This window comes from Phaenicophaeus curvirostris, unplaced genomic scaffold, assembly GCF_032191515.1.
Source record: "Phaenicophaeus curvirostris isolate KB17595 unplaced genomic scaffold, BPBGC_Pcur_1.0 scaffold_75, whole genome shotgun sequence".
NCBI lineage: Eukaryota > Metazoa > Chordata > Aves > Cuculiformes > Cuculidae > Phaenicophaeus > Phaenicophaeus curvirostris.
Genome location: NW_027206697.1, coordinates 259455 through 286984, shown reverse-complemented (window position 1 = coordinate 286984; position 27530 = coordinate 259455). Strand labels below are relative to the sequence as shown.

The 27530-nt window shown below is 58.7% G+C and overlaps 1 protein-coding gene across 4 annotated transcripts in view; it reads right to left on the bottom strand.

Annotated features, from left to right (window-relative positions):
- Positions 1-4809: 4809 nt before the first annotated feature.
- The window catches only part of HSF1 (heat shock transcription factor 1), a 39436-nt gene continuing 16715 nt past the window's right edge, over positions 4810-27530 (bottom strand). The window contains exons 5-14 of one of the 4 annotated variants that reach the window (XM_069882084.1): positions 25276-25351; positions 24689-24750; positions 21030-21126; positions 18398-18534; positions 16360-16593; positions 13227-13313; positions 10042-10147; positions 9889-9954; positions 5975-6044; positions 4810-5300 (exon numbers count right to left, since the gene is read on the bottom strand). In XM_069882084.1, coding sequence (XP_069738185.1) covers positions 5092-5300; positions 5975-6044; positions 9889-9954; positions 10042-10147; positions 13227-13313; positions 16360-16593; positions 18398-18534; positions 21030-21126; positions 24689-24750; positions 25276-25351 — 1144 coding nt within the window. In that variant the 3' untranslated portion in view covers positions 4810-5091. The remainder of the gene's footprint in view (positions 5301-5974; positions 6045-9888; positions 9955-10041; positions 10148-13226; positions 13314-16359; positions 16594-18397; positions 18535-21029; positions 21127-24688; positions 24751-25275; positions 25352-27530) is intronic. The other 3 variants (XM_069882085.1, XM_069882086.1, XM_069882087.1) reach the window with 3 other exon arrangements.

Below are 27530 nucleotides of genomic sequence, written 5' to 3'. Positions count from 1 at the left end.
GGCATCATGGTGAAAATTTGGCCCCTTACCCCAGCATCATGTCCCCTTCCTGGATCAAATCCCCAGGGATCATATTAAAGATTTGGCCCCAAAACACAGCATCGTGTCCCATGGTTCAGATTCTGAGGGATCAGATTGAAAATTTGGCCCCAGGAGACAGCATCGTGTCCCCTTTCCCTGGATCAGATGGAAAATTTGGCCCCTGATCTTGGCATCGTGTCCCTTTCCTGGATCAGATCCCAAGGGATCAGATTAAAGATTTGGCCCCAGAGCACAGCATCATTTATCCTTCCACTGATCAGATCCTGAGGGATCACAGCCATGATTTGGCCCCAGAGCCCAGCATCGTGTCCCCTGGTTCAGACCCCGAGGGATCACAGGGAAAACTTGGCCCCGTGTCACAGTGTGTGTCCCCTTCCCTGGATCAGATCCCGAGGTCAGTTTGAAAATTTGACCCCAAAACACAGCATCGTGTCCCCTTCCTGGATCAGACCCTGAGGGATCAGAGTGAAAATTTGGCCCCAGAACACAGCATCGTTTCCCCTTTCCCTGGATCAGACCCTGAGGGATCAGTGGAAAATTTGGCCCCAGAGCCAAAGCATCATGTGGAATCACAGTCAAAATTTGGCCCCAAATCAAAGCATCGCGTCCCCTTCCCTGGATCAGATCCCGAGGGATGAGATTTAAAAATTGGGCCCAGAGCCCAGCATTGTGTGGAATCACATCCACAATTTGGCCCCAAACCAAAAGCATCGTGTCCCCTTTCCTTGATCAGACCCTGAGGGATCACAGTGAAAATTTGGCCCCACAGACATCATCATGTATCCTTCCAGTGATCGGATCCCGATCTATTACAATGAGCATTTGGCCCCAGTGCACAGCATCGTGTCCCCTGGTTCAGACTCTGAGGGATCAGATGGAAAATTTGGCCCCAGGAGACGGCATTGTGTTCCCTTTCCCTGGATCAGATTGAAAATTTGGCCCCTGATCACAGCATCGTGTCCCATGGTTCAGACTCTGAGGGATCAGATGGAAAATTTGGCCCCAGGAGACAGCATCGTGTTCCCTTTCCCTGCATCAGATTGAAAATTTGGCCCCTGATCACAGCATCGTGTCCCTTTCCCTGGATCCGATCCCGAGGGATCAGATGGAAAACTTGGCCCCAGAGCACAGCATCATGTCCCATGGTTCAGACTCTGAGGGATCAGTTGAAAATTTGGCCTCAGAGCAAAAGCATCATGTGGAATCAGATTGAAAACTTGGCCCCAAACCAAAAGCATCGTGTCCCCTTCCTGGATCGTTTCCTGAGGGATCACAGGGAAAATTTGGCCCCGTGTCACAGTTTGTGGTCCCCTTCCCTGGATCAGACCCCGAGGGATCAGGTTGAAAACTTGGCCCCAAACCAAAGCATCGTGTCCCCTTCTCAGATCATTTCCCGAGGGATCAGATTAAAGACTTGGCCCCAGAGCCCAGCATTGAGTCCCCTTCCTGGATCAGGCCCCGAGGGATCAGAGAGAAAATTTGGCCCCAAAAGATATCATCATGTATCCTTCCCTGGATTGGATCCCAAGGGATCACAGTGAAAACTTGGCCCCAAAGCCCAGCATTGTGTCCCCTTCCTGGATCAGACCCCCAGGGATCACAGTGAAAATTTGGCCCCATGTCAGAGCACAGTCACAATTTGGCCCCTAAACAAAGCACCGTGTCCCCTTCCTTGGGTCAGATCCTGAGGGATCTCAGTGAAAATTTGGCCCCAAAACCCAGCATCGTGTCTCCTTTCCTATATCAGATCCCGAGGCACCACAGGGAAAGCTTGACCCCAGAGCACAGCGCCGTGTCCCCTTCCTGGATCAGATCCTGAGGAATCAGAGCGAAAATTTGGCCCCAGGGCACAGCATCATGTCCTTTGGATCAGATCCCCCCGGGGATCAGATTGAAAATTTGGCCCCGGAGCAAAAGGATTGTGTGGAATCACAGCAAGAACTTGGCCCCAAAACAAAGCATCGTGTCCCTTTCCCTGGATCAGACCCAGAGGGATCACAGGGAAAACTTGGCCCCAAAACACAGCATCGTGTCCCTTGGATCAGCTCCCAAGAGATCAGATGGAGAATTTGGCCCCACGTCAAAGCATTGTGACCCCTTCCCTGGATCGTTTCCTGAGGGATCAGATTGAAAATTTGGTCCCAGAACAAAAGCATCGTGTCCCCTTCCTGGATCAGATTCCAAGGGATCACAGGGAAACTTGGCCCCTAAATAAACCACCTTGTTCCCTTCCCTGGATCCTTTCCCGATGGATCAGATTGGAAATTTGGCCCCAAAACACAGCATCGTGTCCCCTTCCTGGATTGTTTCCCGAGGGATCACAGGGAAAACTTGGCCCCAGAGCATCGTGTCCCCTGGTTCAGACCCCGAGGGATCACAGGAAAAAGTTGGCCCCACGTCACAGCGTTGTGTCCCCTTTCACTGGATCATTTCCCAAGGGATCAGATTAAAAGATTTGGCCCCAAAACAAAAGCATCGTGTCCCCTTCCTGGATCAGACCCTGAAGGATCAGTTGAAAATTTGGCCCCAGAGCAAAAGCATCGTTGCCTTTTCCCTGGATCAGATAACAAGGAATCACAGCAAGAACTTCGCCCCCAAACAAAGCATCGTGTCCCCTTCCTGGATCAGATTCCAAGGGATCAGAGAGAAAATTTGGCCCCAAACCAAAGCATTGTGTCCCTTGGATCAGCTCCCAAGAGATCAGATTGAAAATTTGGCCCCAGAACACAGCATTGTTTCCCCTTCCCTGGATCAGACCCCGAGGGATCAGTTGAAAATTTGGCCCCAGAGCAAAAGCATCATGTGGAATCAGAGCCACAATTTGGCCCCAAACCAAAACCATTGTGTCCCCTTCCTGGATCAGATTCCAAGGGATCACAGGGAAAATTTGGCCCCACGTCACTCCATCCTTTTCCCTCCCTGAATCAGATTCTGAGGGTCCCTAGATCACATCCCCAGGGATGAGATTTAAAACTTGGCCCCAGTATCCTTCCCTTGATCATTTCCTGAGGGATCACAGTGAAAATTTGGCCCCGAAACAAAGCATCGTGTCCCCTTCCCTGCAGTAAATCCCCCCAGGGATCCGATTGAAAATTTGGCCCCTGAGCCAAATCTTTATTGCAATCTCCTCCTCCCAAATGTCCTGGAGGGTTCTGGATCCATGGGTGGAGGATCTACAGGGGGTTCTGGGCTGGATCCATGGGTGGAGGATCTACAGAGGGTTCTGGATCCATGGGTGGAGGATCTACAGAGGGTTCTGGATCCATGGGTGGAGGATCTACAGGGGGTTCTGGGCTGGATCCATGGGTGGAGGATCTACAGAGGGTTCTGGGCTGGATCCATGGCTGGAGGATCCACAGAGGGTTCTGGATCCACGGGTGGAGGATCTACAGAGGGTTCTGGATCCATGGGTGGAGGATCTACAGGGGGTTCTGGATCCATGGGTGGAGGATCTACAGGGGGTTCTGGATCCATGGGTGGAGGATCCACAGAGGGTTCTGGATCCATGGATGGAGGATCTACAGAGGGTTCTGGATCCATGGGTGGAGGATCTACAGAGGGTTCTGGATCCATGGATGGAGGATCTACAGGGGGTTCTGGGCTGGATCCACGGGTGGAGGATCTACAGGGGGTTCTGGATCCATGGGTGGAGGATCTACAGGGGGTTCTGGATCCATGGGTGGAGGATCTACAGAGGGTTCTGGATCCATGGGTGGAGGATCCACAGAGGGTTCTGGATCCATGGGTGGAGGATCTACAGGGGGTTCTGGATCCATGGCTGGAGGATCCACAGAGGGTTCTGGATCCATGGGTGGAGGATCTACAGGGGGTTCTGGGCTGGATCCATGGGTGGAGGATCTACAGAGGGTTCTGGATCCATGGGTGGAGGATCTACAGGGGGTTCTGGGCTGGATCCATGGGTGGAGGATCTACAGAGGGTTCTGGGCTGGATCCATGGCTGGAGGATCCACAGAGGGTTCTGGATCCACGGGTGGAGGATCTACAGAGGGTTCTGGATCCATGGGTGGAGGATCTACAGGGGGTTCTGGGCTGGATCCATGGGTGGAGGATCTACAGAGGGTTCTGGGCTGGATCCATGGCTGGAGGATCCACAGAGGGTTCTGGATCCACGGGTGGAGGATCTACAGAGGGTTCTGGATCCATGGGTGGAGGATCTACAGGGGGTTCTGGATCCATGGGTGGAGGATCTACAGGGGGTTCTGGATCCATGGGTGGAGGATCCACAGAGGGTTCTGGATCCATGGATGGAGGATCTACAGAGGGTTCTGGATCCATGGGTGGAGGATCTACAGGGGGTTCTGGATCCATGGCTGGAGGATCCACAGAGGCTTCCGGGGAGCTCGGGGCTGGTTGGAGACGCCCAGTGGGAGCCGAGGTCTTCTCCAAGCCCGAGATGCGGGGAGACACGAAGGTTTGAAGGAGAGAAGGAGCCACCGAGCGGTCGCAGATATATTTGTAGGCATCTCGAGAGGGTTCTCCTCCCAGATAGACAGAGGGGGCTCTTCTCTTGGTGTAAAAATCCAAAATACAGTTTTTTACTATTCACAACCCGCGCGCGGCCATGTACAAAGTCTCAAGGCTGGAGGACAAACCAACAAACCCCCCCGAGAAACCAAAAACTTCAACTTATAAAACCAAAAAGCAACACACGACGCCAAAAAAAAAAATGAAAATGAAATTGGAGGAGGAAAAAAATGGGGCTTGGAGGACGCTTGGAGCCCCTCGAAGCACAAGGCAGAGACCACACCGAGCGGCGCAAGGTTTATTTTGGAAAGCTCCGAGCTCCAGAAGACCCCGAGGAGGAGAAGCCTCGTCCCCGAGAAGAAGAAGAAGCCACCTCAGAAGGTCCCGCTCGGGCTGAGCCTCTTGGTGGTTGGGTGGAAGGGTCTTCTCCACCTGGTGAAGCACAAAGACGCAGGAGACCCTCGCGGGGAGAAGAAGCGAAGACGGAGCAGAGGGCGGCGCGAGCTGGAGGACGTCGGGGCCAAGCGAGGGTCAAGCGGGAGGTTCTCCGGGTCTTCTGGGCTCTCACCCTTCGGAGAGCGCGGGGTCCTTGGGTTTGGAGTCAGTCCCCGCCAAGAGGGAGATGGTGGGATCCTCGGAGTACTCGTCGCCGCCCGCGAAATAGGGTCCCTCGCCCAGCTCGAAGAAGATCGGGAGGTCCCCGCTGGCCACGTCGACCGCGCTCGAGTCCACCAGGAAGAGCGGCTGCGCCGTGTAGTGAACCAGCTGCTTCCCTGCGAGGAGAGATGCGGGATGAGGTCGGAACGAGAAGGTCCTTAAGGTCCCCTCCAAACCAAAATATTCCATGATTCTGCAAGGGTTCCACAAGGTCAAAGAAAGAGGTTCCACAGGGTCAAGGGATGAGGTTCCACAGGGTCAAGGGATGAGGTTCTACTAGGTCAAGGGATGAGGCTCCACAGGGACAAGGGATGAGGTTCCACAGGGACAAGGGATGAGGTTCCACAGGGTCAAGGGATGAGGTTCCACAGGGTCAAGGGATGAGGTTCCACAGGGTCAAGGGATGAGGTTCCACAGGGTCAAGGATGAGGTTCCACAGGGACAAGGGATGAGGTTCCACAGGGACAAGGGATGAGGTTCCACAGGGTCAAGGGATGAGGTTCTACTAGGTCAAGGGATGAGGCTCCACAGGGACAAGGGATGAGGTTCCACAGGGTCAAGGGATGAGGTTCCACAGGGTCAAGGGATGAGGTTCCACAGGGTCAAGGATGAGGTTCCACAGGGACAAGGGATGAGGTTCCACAGGGACAAGGGATGAGGTTCCACAGGGTCAAGGGATGAGGTTCTACTAGGTCAAGGGATGAGGCTCCACAGGGACAAGGGATGAGGTTCCACGGGGTCAAGGGATGAGGTTCCCGAGTCCTCGAATGCCGAGACAGACGCGTGGTACCTGTGTCCGCCGCGCCGGCCTCCGTCTCCGCGAGCTTCTGCTGTTCCTGGGATGAAATGAGATCCTGGATCTGCAGGGAGAAGAGCGAGACGGGTCAGCGCACGGCACGGAGCAGAGGGACGCGTCCTCTCCACCCCAACCTGGAGATCCACCCAACGCCAGCGCCGCGAAAAGCAAGCCAGGACCTGGGGGGGATAATCCAGGAGTTCAATCCAGGACGGGAGATGGTGGAGAGCAGCCCCGAGGAGAAGGACCTGGGGTGATGGTCAAGGAGAAGCTCAACGTGAGCTCAACACCCACAGCCCAGAAGGTCAACAGGGTCCTGGGCTGCATCCAGAGCCGCGTGGGCAGCAGGGAGGGAGGGGATTGTCCCCTCTGCTCCTCTCGGGGAGACCTCAGCTGGAGGGTTGGGGCCAGGGCTGGAATCCTCAGCAGGAGAAGGAGATGGAGCTGTTGGGACGGGGCCAGAGGAGGCTCCGAGGATGATGCGAGGGCTGGAGAACCTCCCGTCCCAGGACAGGAGGAGAGAGTTGGGCTTGTTCAGCCTGGAGGTCTCCAAGGAGACCTTGCAGTGACCTTCCAGCACCTGAAGGGGCTCCAGGAAAGCTGGGGAGGGACTTTTTCCAAGGTCATGGAGGGATGGGATGAGGGGAACGGGGATAAACTGGAGAGGGGCAGGGTTAGACTGGACAGGAGGAGGAATTTCTTCTCCATGAGGGTGGGGAGACCCTGGAACAGGTTGTCCAGGGAAGCTGTGGCTGCCCCATCCCTGGAGGGGTTGAAGGCCACGTTGGATGGACCTCAGGCAGCCCGATTCGATGATTCTGTGATTTCCGTCTCCTCCGAAAGCCTCCAGAGATCCTGCGCAGACCCGGGGGGTGCCCGTACGGAGCCGTCCAGCTCCCAGGTGACAAACGTGGGAGGAAGACTCCCTGGGCCAAGCCTGGTTGCATCGTTCTCCTCCCCCGTGTGCCAAAGTCCTACTCAGCAAAGCTCCCGTGGATGAGAGCGTGAAGCTCTTCCACATCTCAGGGTCCATCCACGGCCTCAGGACCTGTTTTAATGAAGTCCCCGCGAGCTGCCAGAGCCACCCAGGGCGCAGCCACCACCCCACTTCACGTCCCTGTCCGACCCCCCATGCGTGAAAGGCTGAGACATAGAATTATAGAAGAGTTTGGGTCGGAAGGGACCTTCAAGACCATCCAGTTCCACCTCCTGCCATGAGCAGGGACACCTCCCACGGCATCAGGTTGCTCCAAGCCCCATCCAGCCTGGCCTTGAACCCATCCAGGGATGGGATCTGGGGGTTCTGCTTGATGGGAAGTGAGAATCATGGAACCATGAGATGGTTTGGGTTGGAAGGGACCTTGAAGTCCATCCAGTTCCAACCCCTGGATGGGGAGGGACACCTCCCACCGGATCAGGGGCTCCAAGCTCCATCCAACCTGGTCTTGGACACCTCCAGGGATGGGGCAGCCACAGCTTCCCTGGGAAACCTCTTCAGGTGCTGGAAGGTCTCTCTAAGGTCTCCCCGGAGCCTTCTCTTCTCCTGAACAACCCCAACTCTCTCCTCCTGTCCTTGGACGGGAGGTTCTCCAGCCCTCGCATCATCCTCGGAGCCTCCTCTGGCCCCATCCCAGCAGCTCCATCTCCTTCTCCTGCTGAGGACTCCAGAACACGAACATTAAACGCTCAAGGAGCAGGAGAAGCCGCCCTGCCCACCCAAGAAGCTCCTCTCTCCACAAAGCCAGGAGGGAAGTCCTGCTCTTCTGGAGCTGGTGGCATCTGGGGAACGTGGCGTTGAGCCGGCTAATCCCAGAGCCGGATGGAGAAGGCTGGAGATCCTCTCCCACGGCATCACTTTCCCTCTCTGGATTTAGAGCCAGTTAATGAGCCTGCAGCTGCTAATTAGAGGAACTGCTGCCATGGAGACGTCAGCAGAACGAGGGCTTCTGTGTGTCACCAGCATGAAGCGAGAGGACTGGGAGGGCAAAGGGATCTCCAACGGTTTGGAGATCCTACAGCTCATCCAGACCTCGGCTCTGGGGCTTCCGTGGAGCTGGGTGAGGCCAAAACCCAACGGAAGGGGCTCTGAGGGAACCTCATGAGGTTCCTCAAGGCCAAGGGCGAGGTCATAGAATCATAGAATAAGCAGGTTGGAAGAGCCCCACCGGATCATCGAGTCCAACCATAGGTCCTACACCTGGGTTGGGACCATCCATGGTTTCAATCGAGGATGGGAGGGATGATGTGACGGGGAGCAGCCCTGAGGAGAAGGACTTGGGATGATGGTGGTGGAGAAGGGAAAGGGGCTCCAGGAAAGCTGGGGAGATGCTCTTGGCCAAGGAGGGCAGGGAGAGAATGAGGGGAACCGCTCTGAGCTGCAAGAGGGGAGATGGAGATGGGATCTTGGGGAGAAATGTTCTCCTGGGAGGGTGGGGAGACCCTGGAACAGGTTGCCCAGAGCAGAGGTGGCTTCTCCATCCCTGGAGGGGTTGAAAGCCGGGTTGGATGGGGCTGGGAGCCCCATGGCTGGAGGGCAGGAGGATCTGCAGAGGGATCTGGATCCATGGCTGGAGGGCAGGAGGATCTACAGAGGGATCTGGATCCATGGCTGGAGGGCAGGAGGATCTACAGAGGGATCTGGATCCATGGCTGGAGGGCAGGAGGATCTACAGAGGGATCTGGATCCATGGCTGGAGGGCAGGAGGATCTGCAGAGGGATCTGGATCCATGGCTGGAGGGCAGGAGGATCTGCAGAGGGATGTGGATCCAGGGCTGGAGGGCAGGAGGATCTACAGAGGGATCTGGATTCCTGGCTGGAGGGCAGGAGGATCTGCAGAGGGATCTGGATCCATGGCTGGAGGGCAGGAGGATCTGCAGAGGGAGCTGGATCCATGGCTGGAGGGCAGGAGGATCTGCAGAGGGATCTGGATCCATGGCTGGAGGGCAGGAGGATCTACAGAGGGAGCTGGATTCCTGGCTGGAGGGCAGGAGGGTCTGCAGAGGGACCTGGATCCATGGCTGGAGGGCAGGAGGATCTGCAGAGGGATCTGGATCCATGGCTGGAGGGCAGGAGGATCTGCAGAGGGATCTGGATCCATGGCTGGAGGGCAGGAGGATCTGCAGAGGGATCTGGATCCATGGCTGGAGGGCAGGAGGATCTGCAGAGGGATCTGGATCCATGGATCCATGGGCTGGAAGGTGTCCTCATCCCTGGAGGGGTTTGGAAGCCACGAGGACGTGGTGCTCAGGGAGAGGGTTCAGTTGGCACGAGGTGGTTGGGTTGGATGAGCTGATGGTTGGGTTGGATGAGCTGATGGTTGGGTTGGATGAGCCGAAGGGGCTTTTCCAACCTTAACGATTCCACGATTCTATTCTACGAGGGAGAAGGACCTGGCTCTGCCCCAGCCCAGGAGCTCCCGTCATCAGGCTGCTCTGAGGGTTTGACCGTAACTCCCACCCTGGTGCTCCGAGCGCCTTCCCCACGTCGCGTTTGACTAATTGCCATCCTCTAACGAGGAATTAGCAGGGAAGAGCGGCTCCGGCACGGAGAATCGGCACCGGCGCGGAGGCCGCGCGAGTCAATCAAAAGAAATAACCCAGCAGATGGTGGAGTTGGCCTTGAGGAAACCTCCTGAGAAGCCAAGGAAGCCAAAGGGGGGGTTGATGGAAACCACATGGAGCTCTCCAGGCTGGAGTGAACTTCCACGACTCGCACGAGAGCCGGAGGTCTCAGCACCTCGTTAAGCGGGAACGAACGATGAAGCAGCCCTCGTTTGAATGGAATCGTTTCTCCTCCGCGGTTCCTCCTCCCTCCGGGCTGGGTCTGGAAGCTCTTCCAGAGCCTCAACCCCGAGGAGAAGACGCTGGAGAAGAGAAGGACACGCTCGATGCCGTTAACGGCTACTCACGCTGGCGAGGCTGCTGTCCAGGTCGGGGAGGTTCATGTCCGTCACCGTCACCGAGGGGCTGAAGAGCTGAAGAGGGAAGAGTCGTTAGCGTCGGGCGAGGAGGAACTCATGGCTGAAGCCACCGTGACGCGTCCACCACCTCGAGATACTCACATCTAGGAGGGCGCTCGTGTCGACGCTGAAGCCGTGCGTGGTCAGCATCGTTTGGAGGTTGTCCAGGTTGGAATCGATGGTGTCCAGGTGGTCGTTGAGTTCGTTCCTAAGGAAAAAAGAGAGGGTGATGAGGGCTGAGAGCCCTTCCCAGGGCCCCGAGCGAAGAGGAACACCTCCACCCAAGGGTTCCATCCTACAACTCAAGCGGGAGCACGGAGCTCCAGCTGCCAATGAGCTCTGGTGTCCTGGTACCACATTGAATCCTTCCCTATCTCCTCGTAGTCCTCTGGCTGGAGACACCACCAGGATTCTTCATCCCGAGGGCCAGGAAAACGAGACACGTGGAATTCCTCAGGGATTCCTGCCAGGCTGGGTGGGGAGAGAGCTTGGTGACCACCAGCAGTGGGTGAACTTGTGTCTTTGGACCCTGCTTGCAGCCTAAACATGAGGAGCAGCTCTGCTCATCACAACCCAGCTCTGGATCATAGAATCATAGAATGGGTTGGGGTGGAAGGGACCTTAAAGACCATCTAGAGCCAGTCCCGTGCCACGGGCAGGGACACCTCCTGCTGGATCAGGAGCTCCAAGCCCCATCCAACGTGGCCTTCAACCCCTCCAGGGATGGGGCAGCCACAGCTTCCCTGGACAACCTGGTCCAGGGTCTCCTCAGCCTCATCGTGAAGAAATTCCTCCTCGTGTCCAGTCTAACCCTGCCCCTCTCCAGTTTATCCCCGTTCCTCCTCATCCCATCACCTCAACCCTTTGTAGAAAGTCCCTCCCCAGCTTTCCTGAAGCCCCTTCAGGTGCTGGAAGGTCTCTCCAAGGTCTCCTCGGAGCCTTCTCTTCTCCTCAACAACCCCAACTCTCTCAGCCTGTCCTCGTACGGGAGGTTCTCCAGCCCTCGCATCATCCTCGGAGCCTCCTCTGGCCCCGTCCCAACAGCTCCATCTCCTTCTCCTGCTGAGGGTTCCAGCCCTGGCCCCAACCCTCCAGCTGAGGTCTCCCCGAGAGGAGCAGAGGGGACAATCCCTTCCCTCTCTGCTGCCCACGCGGCTCTGGATGCAGCCCAGGACCCTGTTGACCTTCTGGGCTGTGGGTGTTGAGCTCACGTTGAGCTTCTCCTTGACCATCACCCCAAGTCCTTCTCCTCAGGGCTTCTCTCCATCATCCCCCATCGTGGATGGAAACCATGGATTGTCCCCACCCAGCTGTAGGACCTTGGCCTTGTTGAACCTCCTGAGGTTCTCCCAGCCCCACATCTCCAGCTTGTCCAGGTCCGTCACAAAGCAAGGATAACAAGCCCCTTGTGGAAAAGCTCCGTGGGACCTCTTCAGCCTGGAGAAACCTTCCCACCGGAGCAGGCAACAGGGACAACACGAGGATGCCGCTCGTTCCCTCCTCTGGAGCTCTGGAGGTCCCTGGATCACAGCACGGGACGCAGAAGCGATGGGGAGGTGGGAACGGACCCCGCACCCTCGTCCTGTGGTGCTCACGGGGTTGATATTCAAGATACTTGAGAAGAAAAGCAGATGCCACCACCTCATGGTGCTACCAAAGAGCCTACGAAGCTCCAGGAGGAGCATTGGTGGGAAAACTGGTCCTGATCTCCGGGTCTGAGCCAGGAAAACCCTCCAGATCTGGGAAGGTTGAGAGCAGCGAGGTCCGTTGGTGGCACATCTGTCACCTCTGACCTGGCCTTGGGCTCCATCCACCACGTTCTCCATCCCAGAAAGGCTCTTTTTGGCTACGGAAGGTGCTCAGGAGGGACCCGTTGAGTGAGATCCACACAGGGACACCTGGAACTGGCAGAGGGAGAAGACAGAGGGGCAGAGGCACAATCCTAGGATGGAGGGGATGGGGAGGTCATAGAATCCAGGAATGGTGGGGTTGGAAGGGACCTCTGGAGGCCATAGAATCCTGGAATGGTGGGGTTGGAAGGGACCTCTGGAGGTCATGGAACCCCAGGATGGTGGGGTTGGAAGGGACCTCTGGAGGCCATAGAATCCTGGAATGGTGGGGTTGGAAGGGACCTCTGGAGGTCACTGAATCCTGGAATGGTGAGATTGGAAGGGACCTCTGGAGGTCAAAGAATCCTGGAATGGTGGGGTTGGAAGGGACCTCTGGAGGTCACAGAATCTTGATTCAGCGCTGGCAGGAGCTCCCGAGCCAACGACTCTCAGGGCTGAAGATTCCGTTCCGCAAAGCCAGGTAGAGCGCGGACACCAGCGGAGCCGCCTTCCCTCCGGTCCCTGCCAAGACCACCTAGAAGGATGAGAAGAAGCTCCACCTCCGCTGGGCACGTTGTGTTGTTATGAATCAGAAAGTCGCAGAAGAGTTTGGGTGGGAAGGGACCTTCAAGGTTGTCTAGTTCCAACTCCCTGCTACAGGCAGGGACACCTCCGGCTGGATCAGGGGCTCCAAGCTCCATCCAACGTGGCCTTGAACCCCTCCAGGGATGGGATCTGGGGGTTCTGGTTGATGGGAAGGGAGAATCATGGAACCATGAGATGGTTTGGGTTGGAAAGCACCTCGAAGTCCATCCAGTTCCAATCCCTGACATGGGGAGGGACACCTCCTGCTAGATCAGGGGCTCCAAGGTCCATCCAACGTGGCCTTCAACATCTCCAGGGATGGGGCAGCCACAGCTTCCCTGGACAACCTGTTCCAGGGTCTCCCCACCCTCATCGTGAAGAAATTCCCCCTCCTGTCCAGTCTAACCCTGCCCCTCTCCAGTTTATCCCCGTTCCCCTCATCCCATCACTCCATGACCTTGGAAAAAGTCCCTCCCCAGCTTTCCTGGAGCCCCTTCAGGTGCTGGAAGGTCTCTCCAAGGTCTCCTCGGAGCCTTCTCTTCTCCTCAACAACCCCAACTCTCTCCTCCTGTCCTGGGACGGGAGGTTCTCCAGCCCTCGCATCATCCTCGGAGCCTCCTCTGGCCCCGTCCCAACAGCTCCATCTCCTTCTCCTGCTGAGGGTTCCAGCCCTGGCCCCAACCCTCCAGCTGAGCTCTCCCAAGAGAGCTTCGACGTTGAGTTGGCCAAGAACCCTACCGCTCGTCGCCAAAACGAGCCTTTCCCACATTAGCTCCCACCCGGCACGAGGGGAGAAGGTGACTTCCCTGCCACCACCACCACCTCCCCGATCTCTCTCGCGAAGCTCGAGAAGGCGGCTAGGGGGACGCTGACCCTTGCTGCGGTCGGCACTGCAGGGAGGAAGAGGAGGAGCTGGGGCAAAGCCGAGAGACCTCCGACATCTGCGAAGCACGAGTCAAACTGCAAGAGACAAAGAGAGAGGAGTCCAGCTTCAAGAGAGGCACCAGCACGAGCTGTTGGGGAGGAAACGGTGGTTAAAGCTAAAGAAGGCAAGAACCACGCTCCCGCGGCACCACGGAGCAAGCGGAGAGGTTCCTCACGGCACAAACCAAAGACAAAGAGCCGTGCGAAGGGAAGAGGAGAACCAGCGGGGTCGTTAAAGCCCAGCCGAGAGCGGGTAGGGCTCTCCCAGCAAGACAAAGTGCTCCTGATCCTAGAATCATGGAAACACCACGTTGGAAGAGACCCATCGGATCATCGAGTCCAACCGTCCCCATCAACCACTGACCCGTGGCCCTCAGCACCTCGGCCACCCGGCCCTTAAACCCTCCAGGGAAGGGGACTCAACCCCCTCCCTGGTGCCTCCACCAGGGCTCCATGACCCTTTCCATGAAGAAGTTCTTCCTGATGTCTTCCTGACCCTCCCCTGGTGGAGCTTGAGGCCATTCCCTCTCGTCCTGGCCCCTGGCCCTTAGGAGAAGAGCCCAGCTCCCTCCTCTCCACAACCTCCTCTCAGGGAGTTGGAGAGAGCAATGAGGTCTCCCCTCAGCCTCCTCTTCTCCAGGCTGAACCCCCCCAGGTTCCTCACACGCTCCTCGTGTTCTCCAGCCCCTTCCCCAGCTTCGTTGCTCTTCTCTGCACTCGCTCCAGAGCCTCAAGGTCCTTCTTGGGGTGAGGAACCCAAAACTGACCCCAGATTTGAGATGTGGCCTCACCGAGTCCATAAATCCCCTCCCTGACCTGCTGGCCACGCCGTGTCTGATCCAAGCCAAGATGCCCTTGGCCTTCTTGGCCCCCTGGGCCCCTGCTGGCTCCTGTTCAACCAACCCCCCCCAGGTCCCTCTCCTCCAGGCAGTTTCCAGCCAGCCTTCTCCTAGGCTGGAGCTGCTCAGGGTTGTTGTGCCCCAAGTGCAGGACGCGCCCTTTGGCCTCGTTAACCCTCATCCCGTTGGTCTCAGCCCGTGGATCCAGCCTGTTCAGATCCCTCTGGAGAACCTCCAACCCCTCCAGCAGATCCACCCAGCTCAGTGTCATCTCCAAACTCGCTCAGGGCGCCCTCGATGCCTTCATCCAGGTCATTGATGAACACCTCCCGCTGGATCAGGAGCTCCAAGCTCCATCCAACGTGGCCTTCAACACCTCCAGGGATGGGGCAGCCACAGCTCCCCTGGGGAACCTGTTCCAGGGTCTCCTCACCCTCATCATGAAGAAATTCCTCCTCGTGTCCAGTCTAACCCTGCCCCTCTCCAGTTTATCCCCGTTCCCCCTCGTCCCATCACCTCAAGCCTTTGTAGAAAGTCCCTCCCCAGCTTTCCCCAGAACTCAGGGAGAAGCAGCTGAGATCTGAGAAGCGGCTGAGATCCAAGAAGCGTCTGAGATCTCACTACGGCCAAGAAGAAGCTCTTGGCATCCTATAAAGACCAACAACTTTGTGTTTTCACCCCACCACCTGCAGCTGCAGCTGCGAGCGCTGTGCTAGGAGAAAAGCCAGTAGCCTCCCCGTCTGACCCCTAAGGAAAAGCTTCTCCCCGGCTTCCAGACCTCCACGCAGCGACCCAGCCAAGTCTGGTGGAGGCTGCGCCCTACAGAGCAGAGAGCTTGAGAGAACATCCATGGAATCAGAGAATCACCCGGTTGGAGAAGACCCACTGGATCATCGAGTCCAACCGTCCCCATGGCCCTCAGCACCTCGGCCACCCGGCCCTTAAACCCCTCCAGGGAAGGGGACTCAACCCCCTCCCTGGTGCCTCCACCAGGGCCCCATGACCCTTTCCATGAAGACGTTCTTCCTGATGTCCAGCCTGACCCTCCCCTGGTGGAGCTTGAGGCCGTTCCCTCTCGTCCTGGCCCTTGGGAGAAGAGCCCAGCTCCCTCCTCTCCACAAGCTCCTCTCAGGGAGTTGGAGAGAGCAATGAGGTCTCCCCTCAGCCTCCTCTTCTCCAGGCTGAACCCCCCCAGGTTCCTCACAGGCTCCTCGTGGTCTCCAGCCCCTTCCCCAGCTTGGTTGCTCTTCTCTGCACTCGCTCCAGCCCCTCAAGGTCCTTCTTGGGGCGAGGAACCCAAAACTGAGCTCAGATTTGAGATGTGGCCTCACCGAGTCCATAAATCCCCTCCCTGACCTGCTGGCCACGCCGTGTCTGCTCCAAGCCAAGATGCCCTTGGCCTTCTTGGCCCCCTGGGCCCCTACTGGCTCAACGTGAGCCACCAACGTGCGCTCGCAGCCCAGAGACCCCCCCGTGTCCTGGGCTGCACCCAGAGCCGCGTGGGCTGCAGGGAGGGAGGGGATTGTCCCCTCTGCTCCTCTCAGGGAGACCTCAGCTGGAGGGTTGGGGCCAGGGCTGGAATCCTCAGCAGGAGAAGGAGATGGAGCTGTTGGGACGGGGCCAGAGGAGGCTCCGAGGATGATGCGAGGGCTGGAGAACCTCCCGTCCCAGGACAGGAGGAGAGAGTTGGGCTTGTTCAGGAGGAGAGAAGGCTCCGAGGAGACCTTGGAGAGACCTTCCAGCACCTGAAGGGGCTCCAGGAAAGCTGGGGAGGGACTTTCTCCAAGGTCATGGAGTGATGGGATGAGGGGAACGGGGATAAACTGGAGAGGGGCAGGGTTAGACTGGACATGAGGAGGAATTTCTTCACGATGAGGGTGGGGAGGCCCTGGAACAGGTTGTCCAGGGAAGCTGTGGCTGCCCCATCCCTGGAGGGGTTGAAGGCCACGTTGGATGGAGCTTGGAGGGAGGAACAGCACAACCATCCTGACCTTCTCCAGCTCTCCTTGCAGCCACACGTTAGGTTCCCCACCTAGAGGGGTGAATTCCACGCGTGGTGGGGTCACGCGGCGGCTCCTCCGAGCAACGGGAAAGCAAAACATCCACCCCTGGACTTCCAAGGAGGGAGAAACCCCACGGAGAAGCAACCACCGCGGGTTGGAAGCCCAGCATCTCCACAGCTTCCCAAACCAAGCCGGTGGGGTTGGCTGAGATGACCCGCGAGGTCTCGGGACGGAACTTACTTGTCGAGGCAAGCGACGCTGAGGCACTTTTCCTGGGGCGGAGGCTGCGCGGGGCCGTCGGCCGCAGCGGGGCCGGCGCTGGGGTCGTTCTCCTGCAGGATGGAGTCGATGAACGTGGAGGGGAAGAGAGGAGCTTCGGCGCCGGGAGGGTTCCCCGCCACGGGGGGCTCCTCGGCCGGGGGGCTTCGCGTGGGGCTGGGGGGCTCCTCCTTGATGCGGACGACGGGGCTGATCCTGCGGGAAAGAGGGAGGAAGGGGTTAAAAAACCCAACGCGACACGTTCTCCACCTCAGAGAAAGATGGAATTGATGGGGTTGGGTTTGGTATATGGATCCAGCCTGGCCAGATCCCTCTGTAGATCCTCCAGCCATGGATCCAGGTCCCTCTGCAGATCCTCCTGCCCTCCAGCCATGGATCCAGATCCCTCTGCAGATCCTCCTGCCCTCCAGCCATGGATCCAGGTCCCTCTGCAGATCCTCCTGCCCTCCAGCCAGGGATCCAGATCCCTCTGCAGATCCTCCTGCCCTCCAGCCATGGATCCAGATCCCCCTGCAGATCCTCCTGCCCTCCAGCCATGGATCCAGATCCCTCTGCAGATCCTCCTGCCCTCCAGCCATGGATCCAGATCCCTCTGCAGATCCTCCTGCCCTCCAGCCATGGATCCAGATCCCTCTGCAGATCCTCCTGCCCTCCAGCCAGGGATCCAGCTCCCTCTGCAGATCCTCCTGCCCTCCAGCCATGGATCCAGATCCCTCTGCAGATCCTCCTGCCCTCCAGCCATGGATCCAGGTCCCTCTGCAGATCCTCCTGCCCTCCAGCCAGGGATCCAGATCCCTCTGCAGATCCTCCTGCCCTCCAGCCAGGGATCCAGATCCCTCTGCAGATCCTCCTGCCCTCCAGCCATGGATCCAGATCCCTCTGCAGATCCTCCTGCCCTTCAGCCAGGGATCCAGATCCCTCTGCAGATCCTCCTGCCCTCCAGCCATGGATCCAGATCCCTCTGCAGATCCTCCTGCCCTTCAGCCATGGATCCAGACCCCTCTGCAGATCCTCCTGCCCTCCAGCCAGGGATCCAGATCCCCCTGCAGATCCTCCTGCCCTCCAGCCATGGATCCAGATCCCTCTGCAGATCCTCCTGCCCTCCAGCCATGGATCCAGATCCCTCTGCAGATCCTCCTGCCCTTCAGCCATGGATCCAGACCCCTCTGCAGATCCTCCTGCCCTCCAGCCAGGGATCCAGATCCCCCTGCAGATCCTCCTGCCCTCCAGCCCAAAATCCTGCTGAGGTGGCAGCGTCTGGATCCAAATTATCCAAGGGGGACAACGCTCCATGAGATGTGGTGAGGAACGGGCCCTGCACCCCGGGCTGTGCCACTTTCCACCTGCTGCTCCTGAGGATGGTTAGATATGATGGAACCATGGAATGGTTTGGGTGGGAAGAGACCACAAAGTGCCTCCAGTTCCACCCCCTGCCGTGGGCAGCGACACCTCCCACTGGAGCAGGGGCTCCAAGCTCCATCCAACCTGGCCTTCAACACCTCCAGGGCTGGGGCAGCAACCACTTCTCAGGGCAACCAGGACCTCCCCACCCACATGGTGAAGAATTTCTTCCCAAAATCTCATGTCCATCTCCCCTCTTGCAGCTCAAAACCGTTCCCCTCATCCTATCGCTGCTCTCCTTGATCCAAAGTATCTCCCCAGCTTTCCTGGAGCCCCTTTTCTTACTGGAAGCTGCTCTAAGGTCTCTTCTCCAGGCTGGACAACCCCAACTCTCTCAGCCTGTCCTCCTACAGGAGGTTCTCCAGCCCTCACACCATCTCCGTGGCCTCCTCTGGCCTCGCTCCAACATCTCCATGTCCTTCCTGCTCTGAGGACTCCAGAACTGGACATAAAACTCCAGGTTGGGTCTCACCAGAGCGGAGCAGAGGGACAGAATCTTCCTTCTACCTGCTGGTCACCCTTCTTCTGAGATGTTTAACTCATTGAGGAACTTCTCCTCCCTCCGGAGATGGCTCCAGATGGTAGGAGAACATCTTACCTTTCATCGAGACTCCCGCTGGGAGATGCTGAAGGGCTGGACTGGGCGAGCTCGGTCACGTCGGAAATGATGGGTCCGGAGGTGGCCGAGGAATCCGGGGAGTAGAGGTTGGAGCCGCTGTAGGCTGGGGAAGAAGCCTGAAACGACAATCAGGGCGTTCGCCACGGCAATGGGGTTGGAAGGGACCTCCAGGCCCATCCAGTTCCAACCCTTGGATGGGCAGGGACACCTCCCACGGGATCAGGGCCTCCAAGCTCCATCCAAGCTGGCCTTGAACCCCTCCAGGGGTGGGATCTGGGGGTTCTGGTTGACACCAAGTGAGAATCATGGAACCATGAGATGGTTTGGGTTGGAAGGGACCTCCAAGTCCATCCAGTTCCAACCCCTGGATGGCCAGGAACACCTCCCCCTGGTTCTGGTTGCTCCAAGCCCCATCCAAGCTGACCTTGAACCCCTCCAGGGATGGGGCAGCCACAACTCCCCTGGGAAACCTGTTCCAGGGCCTCCCTACCCTCACAGGGAAGATTTTCTTCCTAAGATCTCATCTCCATCTCCTCACTTTCATCTCCAAACCGTTCCCCTCATCCCATCCCTACGCTCCCTGATGAAGATCCTCTCCACAACCTTCCCTGTAAGCCCCGTCTTCCTTGTAGGCTCCATCTTTCCCATCAAACCCAACGCTCTTGCTGGCAGCTCGCTCTGAAAACCTGCCCGGCTATCACGTCTCCGTTGAGTTTGGAGCTGGAAGCCATCAAAGCTGAAGCCTGAGAAGAGAGGGACCACCTGCGAGTCCCATAATCGGGACCATCCGGCAATACCTGGAAGAGCTCCAGGTGGTTCCTACTTGCTACACGCGAGAATAAAGGGACTTGAAAAGAGATGAAGGACGAGCCGGGAGCTGGAACGGCATCAGAGAGCAACCACCGAGGGTGGTCTACGTGCAGGAGAGCTCCTCAGCGGGGCTCAGCTCTTCGGGAGCTACAAAATCCATCAGAAGAACCTTGGCACAGCCCCAGCTGGACGTCAGGAGCCAGCGGCGTCAACCCGCTGTCCCGAACAGGACGTCCCCGGAGCGACCTTGGAGCTGGGAACAGCTCGTATGTCGCTCCAAAGAGCTGGATGAGAGCTCCTGGCAGAGAAGCCTCGTTCCTGGACCACGGCTCCACCGGAGGAGGGGAATAAAGCAGCACGTGGAGTCATGGAAGAGCTTTGGTCAAGGAGAACTGGTTGGTTTTCCCGTGTTGGGCAAGCAGGGCTGGGCAGACCAAGGGAGACACCAGGATGAGGTCCTACACCCGGGTTGGGAAAATCCATGGTTTCAATATGATGGGATGGGAGCAGCCCCGAGGAGAAGGACTTGGGGTGATGGTTGATGAGAAGCTCAACGTGAGCTCAACACCCACAGCCCAGAAGTCCAACCACGTCCTGGGCTGCACCCAGAGCCGCGTGGGCAGCAGGGAGGGAGGGGATTGTCCCCTCTGCTCCTCTCAGGGAGAGCTCAGCTGGAGGGTTGGGGCCAGGGCTGGAACCCTCAGCAGGAGAAGGAGATGGAGCTGTTGGGACGGGGCCAGAGGAGGCTCCGAGGATGATGCGAGGGCTGGAGAACCTCCCGTCCCAGGACAGGAGGAGAGAGTTGGGCTTGTTCAGCCTGGAGAAGGCTCCGAGGAGACCTTGGAGAGACCTTCCAGCACCTGAAGGGGCTCCAGGAAAGCTGGGGAGGGACTTTTTCCAAGGTCATGGAGTGATGGGATGAGGGGAACGGGGATAAACTGGAGAGGGGCAGGGTTAGACTGGACAGGAGGAGGAATTTCTTCACGATGAGGGTGGGGAGACCCTGGAACAGGTTGTCCAGGGAAGTTGTGGCTGCCCCATCCCTGGAGGGGTTGAAGGCCACGTTGGATGGACCTTGGAGCCCCCGATCCAGTGGGAGGTGGGGACCAAGGGCATCTTGGCTTGGAGCAGACACGGCGTGACCAGCAGGGCCAGGGAGGTTCTTCTCCCTCTGGACTCGGCCCTGGTGAGGCCGCTCCTCGAATCCTGGGGTCAGTTCTGGGCCCCTCCCCACAAGAAGGACCTTGAGGCTCTGGAGCGAGTGCAGAGAAGAGCAACGAAGCTGGGGAAGGGGCTGGAGACCAAGAGGAGCATGTGAGGAACCTGGGGGGGTTCAGCCTGGAGAAGAGGAGGCTGAGGGGAGACCTCATTGCTCTCTCCAACTCCCTGAGAGGAGCTTGTGGAGAGGAGGGAGCTGGGCTCTTCTCCCAAGGGCCAGAACGAGGTGGAACAACCTCAAGCTCCACCAGGCTGGACATCAGGGAGAACTTCTTCATGGAAAGGACCATCAGGCCCTGGTGGAGGCACCAGGGAGGGGGTTGAGTCCCCTTCCCTGGAGGGTTTAAGGGCCGGGTGGCCGAGGTGCTGAGGGCCATGGGTCAGTGATTGATGAGGACGGTTGGACTCGATGATCTGGTGGGTCTTCTCCAACCTGGTGATTCTCTGATTCTCCACCAGAACCCACCTGCCCCCCTAACAACCTTCGCCAAGCCAAGCAAAGCGGTTGGAAGAGGAGCCTCCAAGAGGACCTCCCCACAGAGCTGTGTCCTCCTGCGAGGCCAGGAGAGTGCGAGGTACTTACTGCGTACGGGGAGGAGCTGTGGACGTGCTCCAGCGAGTACTGGCGACTGTATTTCGGCATGGAATGTGCTGACCCGCTGTCGTTCAACATCAAGGGGCTGCAAGACATTCCCAAAGACCACAGGGGTCACCACCGGCACCACATCTTAGACCTCAGCGGGCTCCAGCGAAGCCCAACATCCCACCCCTAGAGCCCATCCGAGTGGGAACCCTCGGCGAGGTCTGCGTGCCCCACAGCGGGACATCGAGTTGTCCCCATGCCGCGCTCCAGGGCTTGGAGAAGAGCGGCTGGAGGACTGGTGGGAACTGGGAGCTGAAGGCCACTCGCGTCCTGGGCTGCATGCAAAGAGTGAGACCAGCACGGAGGGAGGGGATTGTCCCCTCTGCTCCTCTCGGGGAGACCTCAGCTGGAGGGTTGGGGCCAGGGCTGGAACCCTCAGCAGGAGAAGGAGATGGAGCTGTTGGGACGGGGCCAGAGGAGGCTCCGAGGATGATGCGAGGGCTGGAGAACCTCCCGTCCCAGGACAGGAGGAGAGAGTTGGGCTTGTTGAGGAGAAGAGAAGGCTCCGAGGAGACCTTGGAGAGACCTTCCAGCACCTGAAGGGGCTCCAGGAAAGCTGGGGAGGGACCGTTCATAAAGGGTTGGGTTGGAAGGGACCTCTCCAGGGATGGGAACCCCTCCAGAGATGGGATCTGGGGGTTCTGCTTGATGGCAAGTGGGAATCATGGAACCATGAGATGGTTTGGGTTGGAAGGGCCCTCAAAGTCCATCCAGTTCCTGAGCAGGGACACCTCCCACTGGATCAGGGGCTCCAAGCCCCATCCAACCTGGCCTTGAACCCCTCCAGGGATGGGATCTGGGGGTTCTGCTTGATGGCAAGTGGGAATCATGGAACCATGAGATGGTTTGGGTTGGAAGGGCCCTCAAAGTCCATCCAGTTCCTGAGCAGGGACACCTCCCACTGGATCAGGGGCTCCAAGCCCCATCCAACCTGGCCTTGAACCCCTCCAGGGATGGGATCTGGGGGTTCTGCTTGATGGCAAGTGGGAATCATGGAACCATGAGATGGTTTGGGTTGGAAGGGCCCTCAAAGTCCATCCAGTTCCCGAGCAGGGCCACCTCCCACTGGATCAGGGGCTCCAAGCCCCATCCAACCTGGCTTTGAGCATCTCCAGGGATGGAGCAGCCACCAAACTCAAACACGGGGTCACACCAACCCCATCTACACTCCAGGCTTGGGGAAGAGTAGCTGGATCTGCCCCACGGAGAAGGACCCGGGGTGCTGGTGGCAGCGTGTCCAGGTGGCCAACGGCATCCAGGCTCGGCTCAGCCCTGGGGTGGCCACCAGGAGCCCGGCAGGGATCGTCCCCCTGCTCTCCTGAGGTGGCACCTCAACTCCTGGGGCTCAGTTGTGGGCTCCTCAATCCAAGAAAGACCTGGAGGGGCTGGAGAGCGTGTGGAGAAGGGATCAGGGGTGGGAAGCGGGTGGAGCACAGGGGTTCCGGGAGAGGCTGAGGGACCTGGAGCTGCTGGAGAAGAGGAGGCTGAGGGGAGACCTCCTGGCTCTGCGAAGCTCTGGAAAGGAGGTTGGAGCCAGGTGGGGGTTGGGCTCTTCTCCCGAGGACCAGGAGATGGAATGAGAGGAAACAACCTCCAGTTGGACCAGGGGAGGGTTAGACTGGAGACTGGGATCAATCCCTCGACGTCAAGGGCTGGCAGAGGCAGGGTGGGGAGCGTCCCCATCCCACGAGGGTCTAAATCCACGTGGATGTGGCGCTTGGGGACAGGGTTCGGTCATCAAGGGGAGGATTGAGCTGATGGTGGGGCTGGAGGAGCTCGGAGGGCTTGGCCAACCTCAATAATTCCACCCTCCGATGCTTCTACGGACCCCGCCGAGCCCCTGGGCGACGTTTCGCGAGGCTGTTGAGCCGAAAGGCAAAACCTCAACCCTCCAAGGAGGTTCTTAGGTCCCCGGCCACCTCCGTTAGCACCATCCGCGCTCTGCTGGGCTCCCCAGCCCCACGGCCGACTGCTCCGAAGATGGATTGCGGGCGCTCAGCTGGGACGCGGCCACGTCTGGAAGGCCTTTTCAGGCGCTCGGACGCGGCGCAGAAACTCGTTTTCCTCCCCAAATCAATCATCGCGGCGCGTCTCGGACATCACGGCCCTAATCAACCCCTCTCTTCATTAATACTAATCAAGGCCGCCGGGTGCCGGCTGCCATATGGCGCCGCTGGGTGATGTTCCAACACAAAGGGACGACCCGGCAAGGCGAGAGGGGATGAGGTGGGGGCAGGAGCCAACGCGCAACGGGGTCTCTGCCGCATCAGATGTTCCCTCAGCTCTTCAGCAGCGAGCGGAGGGGTGGGAGGAGAGGGGTTTTGAGCAAAAAGAGGGGAGATTGAAGGGAGAGACGAGGAATTCTTCCATGCGAGTCCCGGGAGGTGTCGAAGACCACGTTGGATGGAGCTTGGAGCTCCTGATCCACTGGGAGGTGGCCCTGCCCAGGGCAGGAGGGTGGGATTGGATGGGCTTGGAGGTCCCTTCCAACCTAAATGGTTCTAAGCGGGGAAAAAAGAGGTGGGAAAATCAGCCACGGGCAGGGACACCTCCACCTGGATCAGGAGCTCCAAGGTCCATCCAACGTGGCCTTCAACACCGCCAGGGATGGGGCAGCCACAGCTTCCCTGGACAACCTGTTCCAGGGTCTCCCCACCCTCATGGAGAAGAAATTCCTCCTCCTGTCCAGTCTAACCCTGCCCCTCTCCAGTTTATCCCCGTTCCCCCTTCTCCCATCACTCCATGAGCTTGGAAAAAGTCCCTCCCCAGCTTTTCTGGAGCCCCTTCAGGTGCTGGAAGGTCTCTCCAAGGTCTCCTCGGAGCCTTCTCTTCTCCTGAACAAGCCCAACTCTCTCCTCCTGTCCTGGGACGGGAGGTTCTCCAGCCCTCGCATCATCCTCGGAGCCTCCTCTGGCCCCGTCCCAACAGCTCCATCTCCTTCTCCTGCTGAGGATTCCAGCCCTGGCCCCAACCCTCCAGCTGAGGTCTCCCCGAGAGGAGCAGAGGGGACAATCCCCTCCCTCCCTGCTGGTCTCACTCTTTGGATGCAGCCCAGGACACGGGGGGGGTTTCTGGGCTGGGAGCGCACGTTGGTGGCTCACGTTGAGCTTCTCATCAGCCAGCGCAGCCCTTACTGTGTCTACAGGAGTAGTGAGGGCCCTGGGGCTGCTTATCCTGGAGAATCATGGAATGGTTTGGGTTGGAAGGGACCTCCAAGCCCATCCAGTTCCACCTCCTGCCACGGGCAGGGACACCTCCCGCTGGATCAGGAGCTCCAAGCTCCATCCAACCTGGCCTTGAACCCCTCCAGGGATGGAGCAGCCACCCCTGCTCTGGGCAAGGAGAAGAGGAGGCTGAGGGGGGACCTCCTGGATCCGTGCAGCTCCTGGCGAGGAGGCTGGAAGCAGGTAGAGGTCGGACTCTGCTCCCAAGGACCGGGTGACGGCAGGAGAGGGAACAGCCTCCAGTTGGGCCAGGGGAGGGTTGGACCGGAGACCGGGATCAACTCCTTGAGGTCAAGGGCTGGCAGAGGCTGCCCAGGGGAGTCCCCGTCCCTGCAAGGGTTAAAAATCCCTGTGGAAACAGAGCTGCAGACTTACATCTTCCTCTTCACCCCGAGGATCCGGTTGGATTGCACCAAGGAAATCAAAAACTGGATAAGCTGTGAGGAAGGAGAGAGAAAAGTGGTTACACCCCCAGGAACACATGTCCAGGAACATCCCAGTCCTGGATCTCCAGGAACACAGGAACATCCCAGTCCTACATCTCCAGGATCACAGGAACATCCCAGTCCTACATCCCCAGGAGCACAGGAACATCCCAGTCCTACATCCCCAGGAACATCCCAGTCCTACATCCCCAGGAACATCCCAGTCCTACATCCCCAGGATCACAGGAACATCCTAGTCCTACATCTCCAGGAACATCCCAGTCCTACATCCCCAGGAACACAGGAACATCCCAGTCCTACATCCCCAGGAACATCCCAGTCCTACATCTCCAGGAGCACAGGAACATCCTGGTCCTGCACCCCAGGAACCCAGAAGCATCCTGGTCCTCTATCTCCAGGTAAGCAGGAGCATCTTGGTCCTGCATCCCCAGGAACATCCCCGTCCTCCATCCCCACGTCCCCAGGAGAATTCCCGTCCTCCATCCCAGTCCCTCCATGCAAAGGAGCAGGATTTACCTTGTTGACCACCTTCTGCTGCTGCGCGTGCTTCTGCCGCAGGCTGGCCACCTCCCGCCACAGCGCCTCGTTCTCGCTGCAAGAGAAGGAACAGCCGTGAGGACATCCCGCTGGAGCAAGGAAACCACGGAGCCAAGAAGCCTTTGATGGGGATGGTTGGGCCCGATGACCCCATGGGTCTTTTCCAGCCTGGTGGTTCTACGATTCTACGATTCCAAGCAAGGGCTGGAGGGTAGGAAGGATCTGCAGAGGGATCTGGGCATGGATCCATGGCTGGAGGGCAGGAGGATCTGCAGAGGGATCTGGATCCATGGCTGGAGGGCAGGAGGATCTGCAGAGGGATCTGGATCCATGGATGGTGGGAAGGAGGATCTAGAGAGGGACCTGGATCCATGGCTGGAGGGCAGGAGGATCTGCAGAGGGATCTGGATCCCTGGCTGGAGGGCAGGAGGATCTGCAGAGGGATCTGGATCCATGGCTGGAGGGCAGGAGGATCTGCAGAGGGATCAGGATCCATGGCTGGAGGGCAGGAGGATCTGCAGAGGGAGCTGGATCCATGGCTGGAGGGCAGGAGGATCTGCAGAGGGATCTGGGCAGGACAACCCTGGGGAGGCTGGATGGCTTCCCGTGGGCTTCAGGGAGGAGAAGGAGGATGGTGGAATCTGGCAAAGCCCCGATGGCAAAATCTCAGAGAGGGAAAACTCAGATGAAATCACAGAACCATGGGAAGATTTGGATCAGAAGGGACCTCAAAACCCACCCAGCTCCAACCATGAGCAGGGGGGACACCTCCCACGGGATCAGGGGCTCCAAGCCCCATCCAACCTGGCCTCGAACCCTTCCAGGGATGGGATCTGGGGGTTCTGCTTGACGGCAAGTGGGAATCATGGAACCATGAGATGGTTTGGGTTGGAAGGGCCCTCAAAGTCCATCCAGTTCCCATGAGCAGGGACACCTCCCACTGGATCAGGGGCTCCAAGCCCCATCCAACCTGGCCTTGAACCCCTCCAGGGATGGGATCTGGGGGTTCTGCTTGACGGCAAGTGGGAATCATGGAACCATGAGATGGTTTGGGTTGGAAGGGCCCTCAAAGTCCATCCTTTGGGACACCTCCCACTGGATCAGGGGCTCCAAGCTCCATCCCACCTGGCCTTGAGCACCTCTAGGGATGGGGAAACCACCGATTCTTGGGACAACCTGGCTTAGGGCACCCTAAGAAACCATTGTAGCTTTCTCCAACCTTGTAGACGCAGCCCAAATAGTCAACTAACGGAAGGATTTTCCCCTCGGAGCCGGTGTGGCGGCCGCCGGGTGCAGCTGCGACTCTCTCCGCCGCAGCATCGTCCCCAATTACAGCCGCGCCGCCTCGCTGCGTCCAGCCCCAGCGGGGGGATTGGGCTGGAAAGGAGCCGAGGGCGCCGAGCAGCCGAACGCGGCTCCCGGGAACGAGCCACGGAGCCACGGAGAAGCCTCGTCGGGAGGGGACACGAGCCCCGGTCCCCCAGGAGCAGGAGCCGCGATGGAATCGGCCGCGCGGAGCCGCCCGGGCAGCACCTGAGCCGGCGCAGGAGGTCGAGGTCGGCGAGCTCGGAGCCTGGTGATGGATCATGGAAGGCGAAGAAAGGAAAGGGGGTGAGGGCTCATTAGGGAGCGGGAGAGAAACAGCTGGAGACGGGGCTCCCCGAAGGGTTAAAGCGATCCGAGCGCGGCACAAATCCCTTCAGGATTGCTTTAACATACGGTTTTATGAGGCAATTAAAGTCCAGCGAGGAGTTTGAGGGCGCAGCAACAGACATTCCACCTCGGGACTCGTTCCCAGAGCTTTGAAGTGGCGTGTGGATGCAATTTCTGACAGGGCTGCCCTGCTCTGCACCTGCTTCTCCTAAACCGCTGCTCCGCGGAGACACCTTCCCTCCCGCGCTGGAGCTGGGATTGAGGTCCAGGGGCTGCAGATTTTGGGGCTCAGAGGAGAAAGAGGATCCTCTCTTGCAGTGGGGAGCGCATCGGATCGGCTGAGCCGAGTGCTACCTGTTCCCAGTCTGTCCCTGTTGCTCCACAAGCATCATTCTCCTTGCCCCGAGCAGCCAGGACCTCGCTGGAGCTGGGATTGAGGTCCAGGAGCTGCAGATTTTGGGGCTCAGAGCAGAGAGTGGATCCTCTCTCGCAGTGGGGAGCGCATCAGATCGGCTGAGCCGAGTGCTACCTGTCCCCAGCCCCTCCTGGTCTCCACTTCTCCTTGCCCCGAGCAGCCAGGA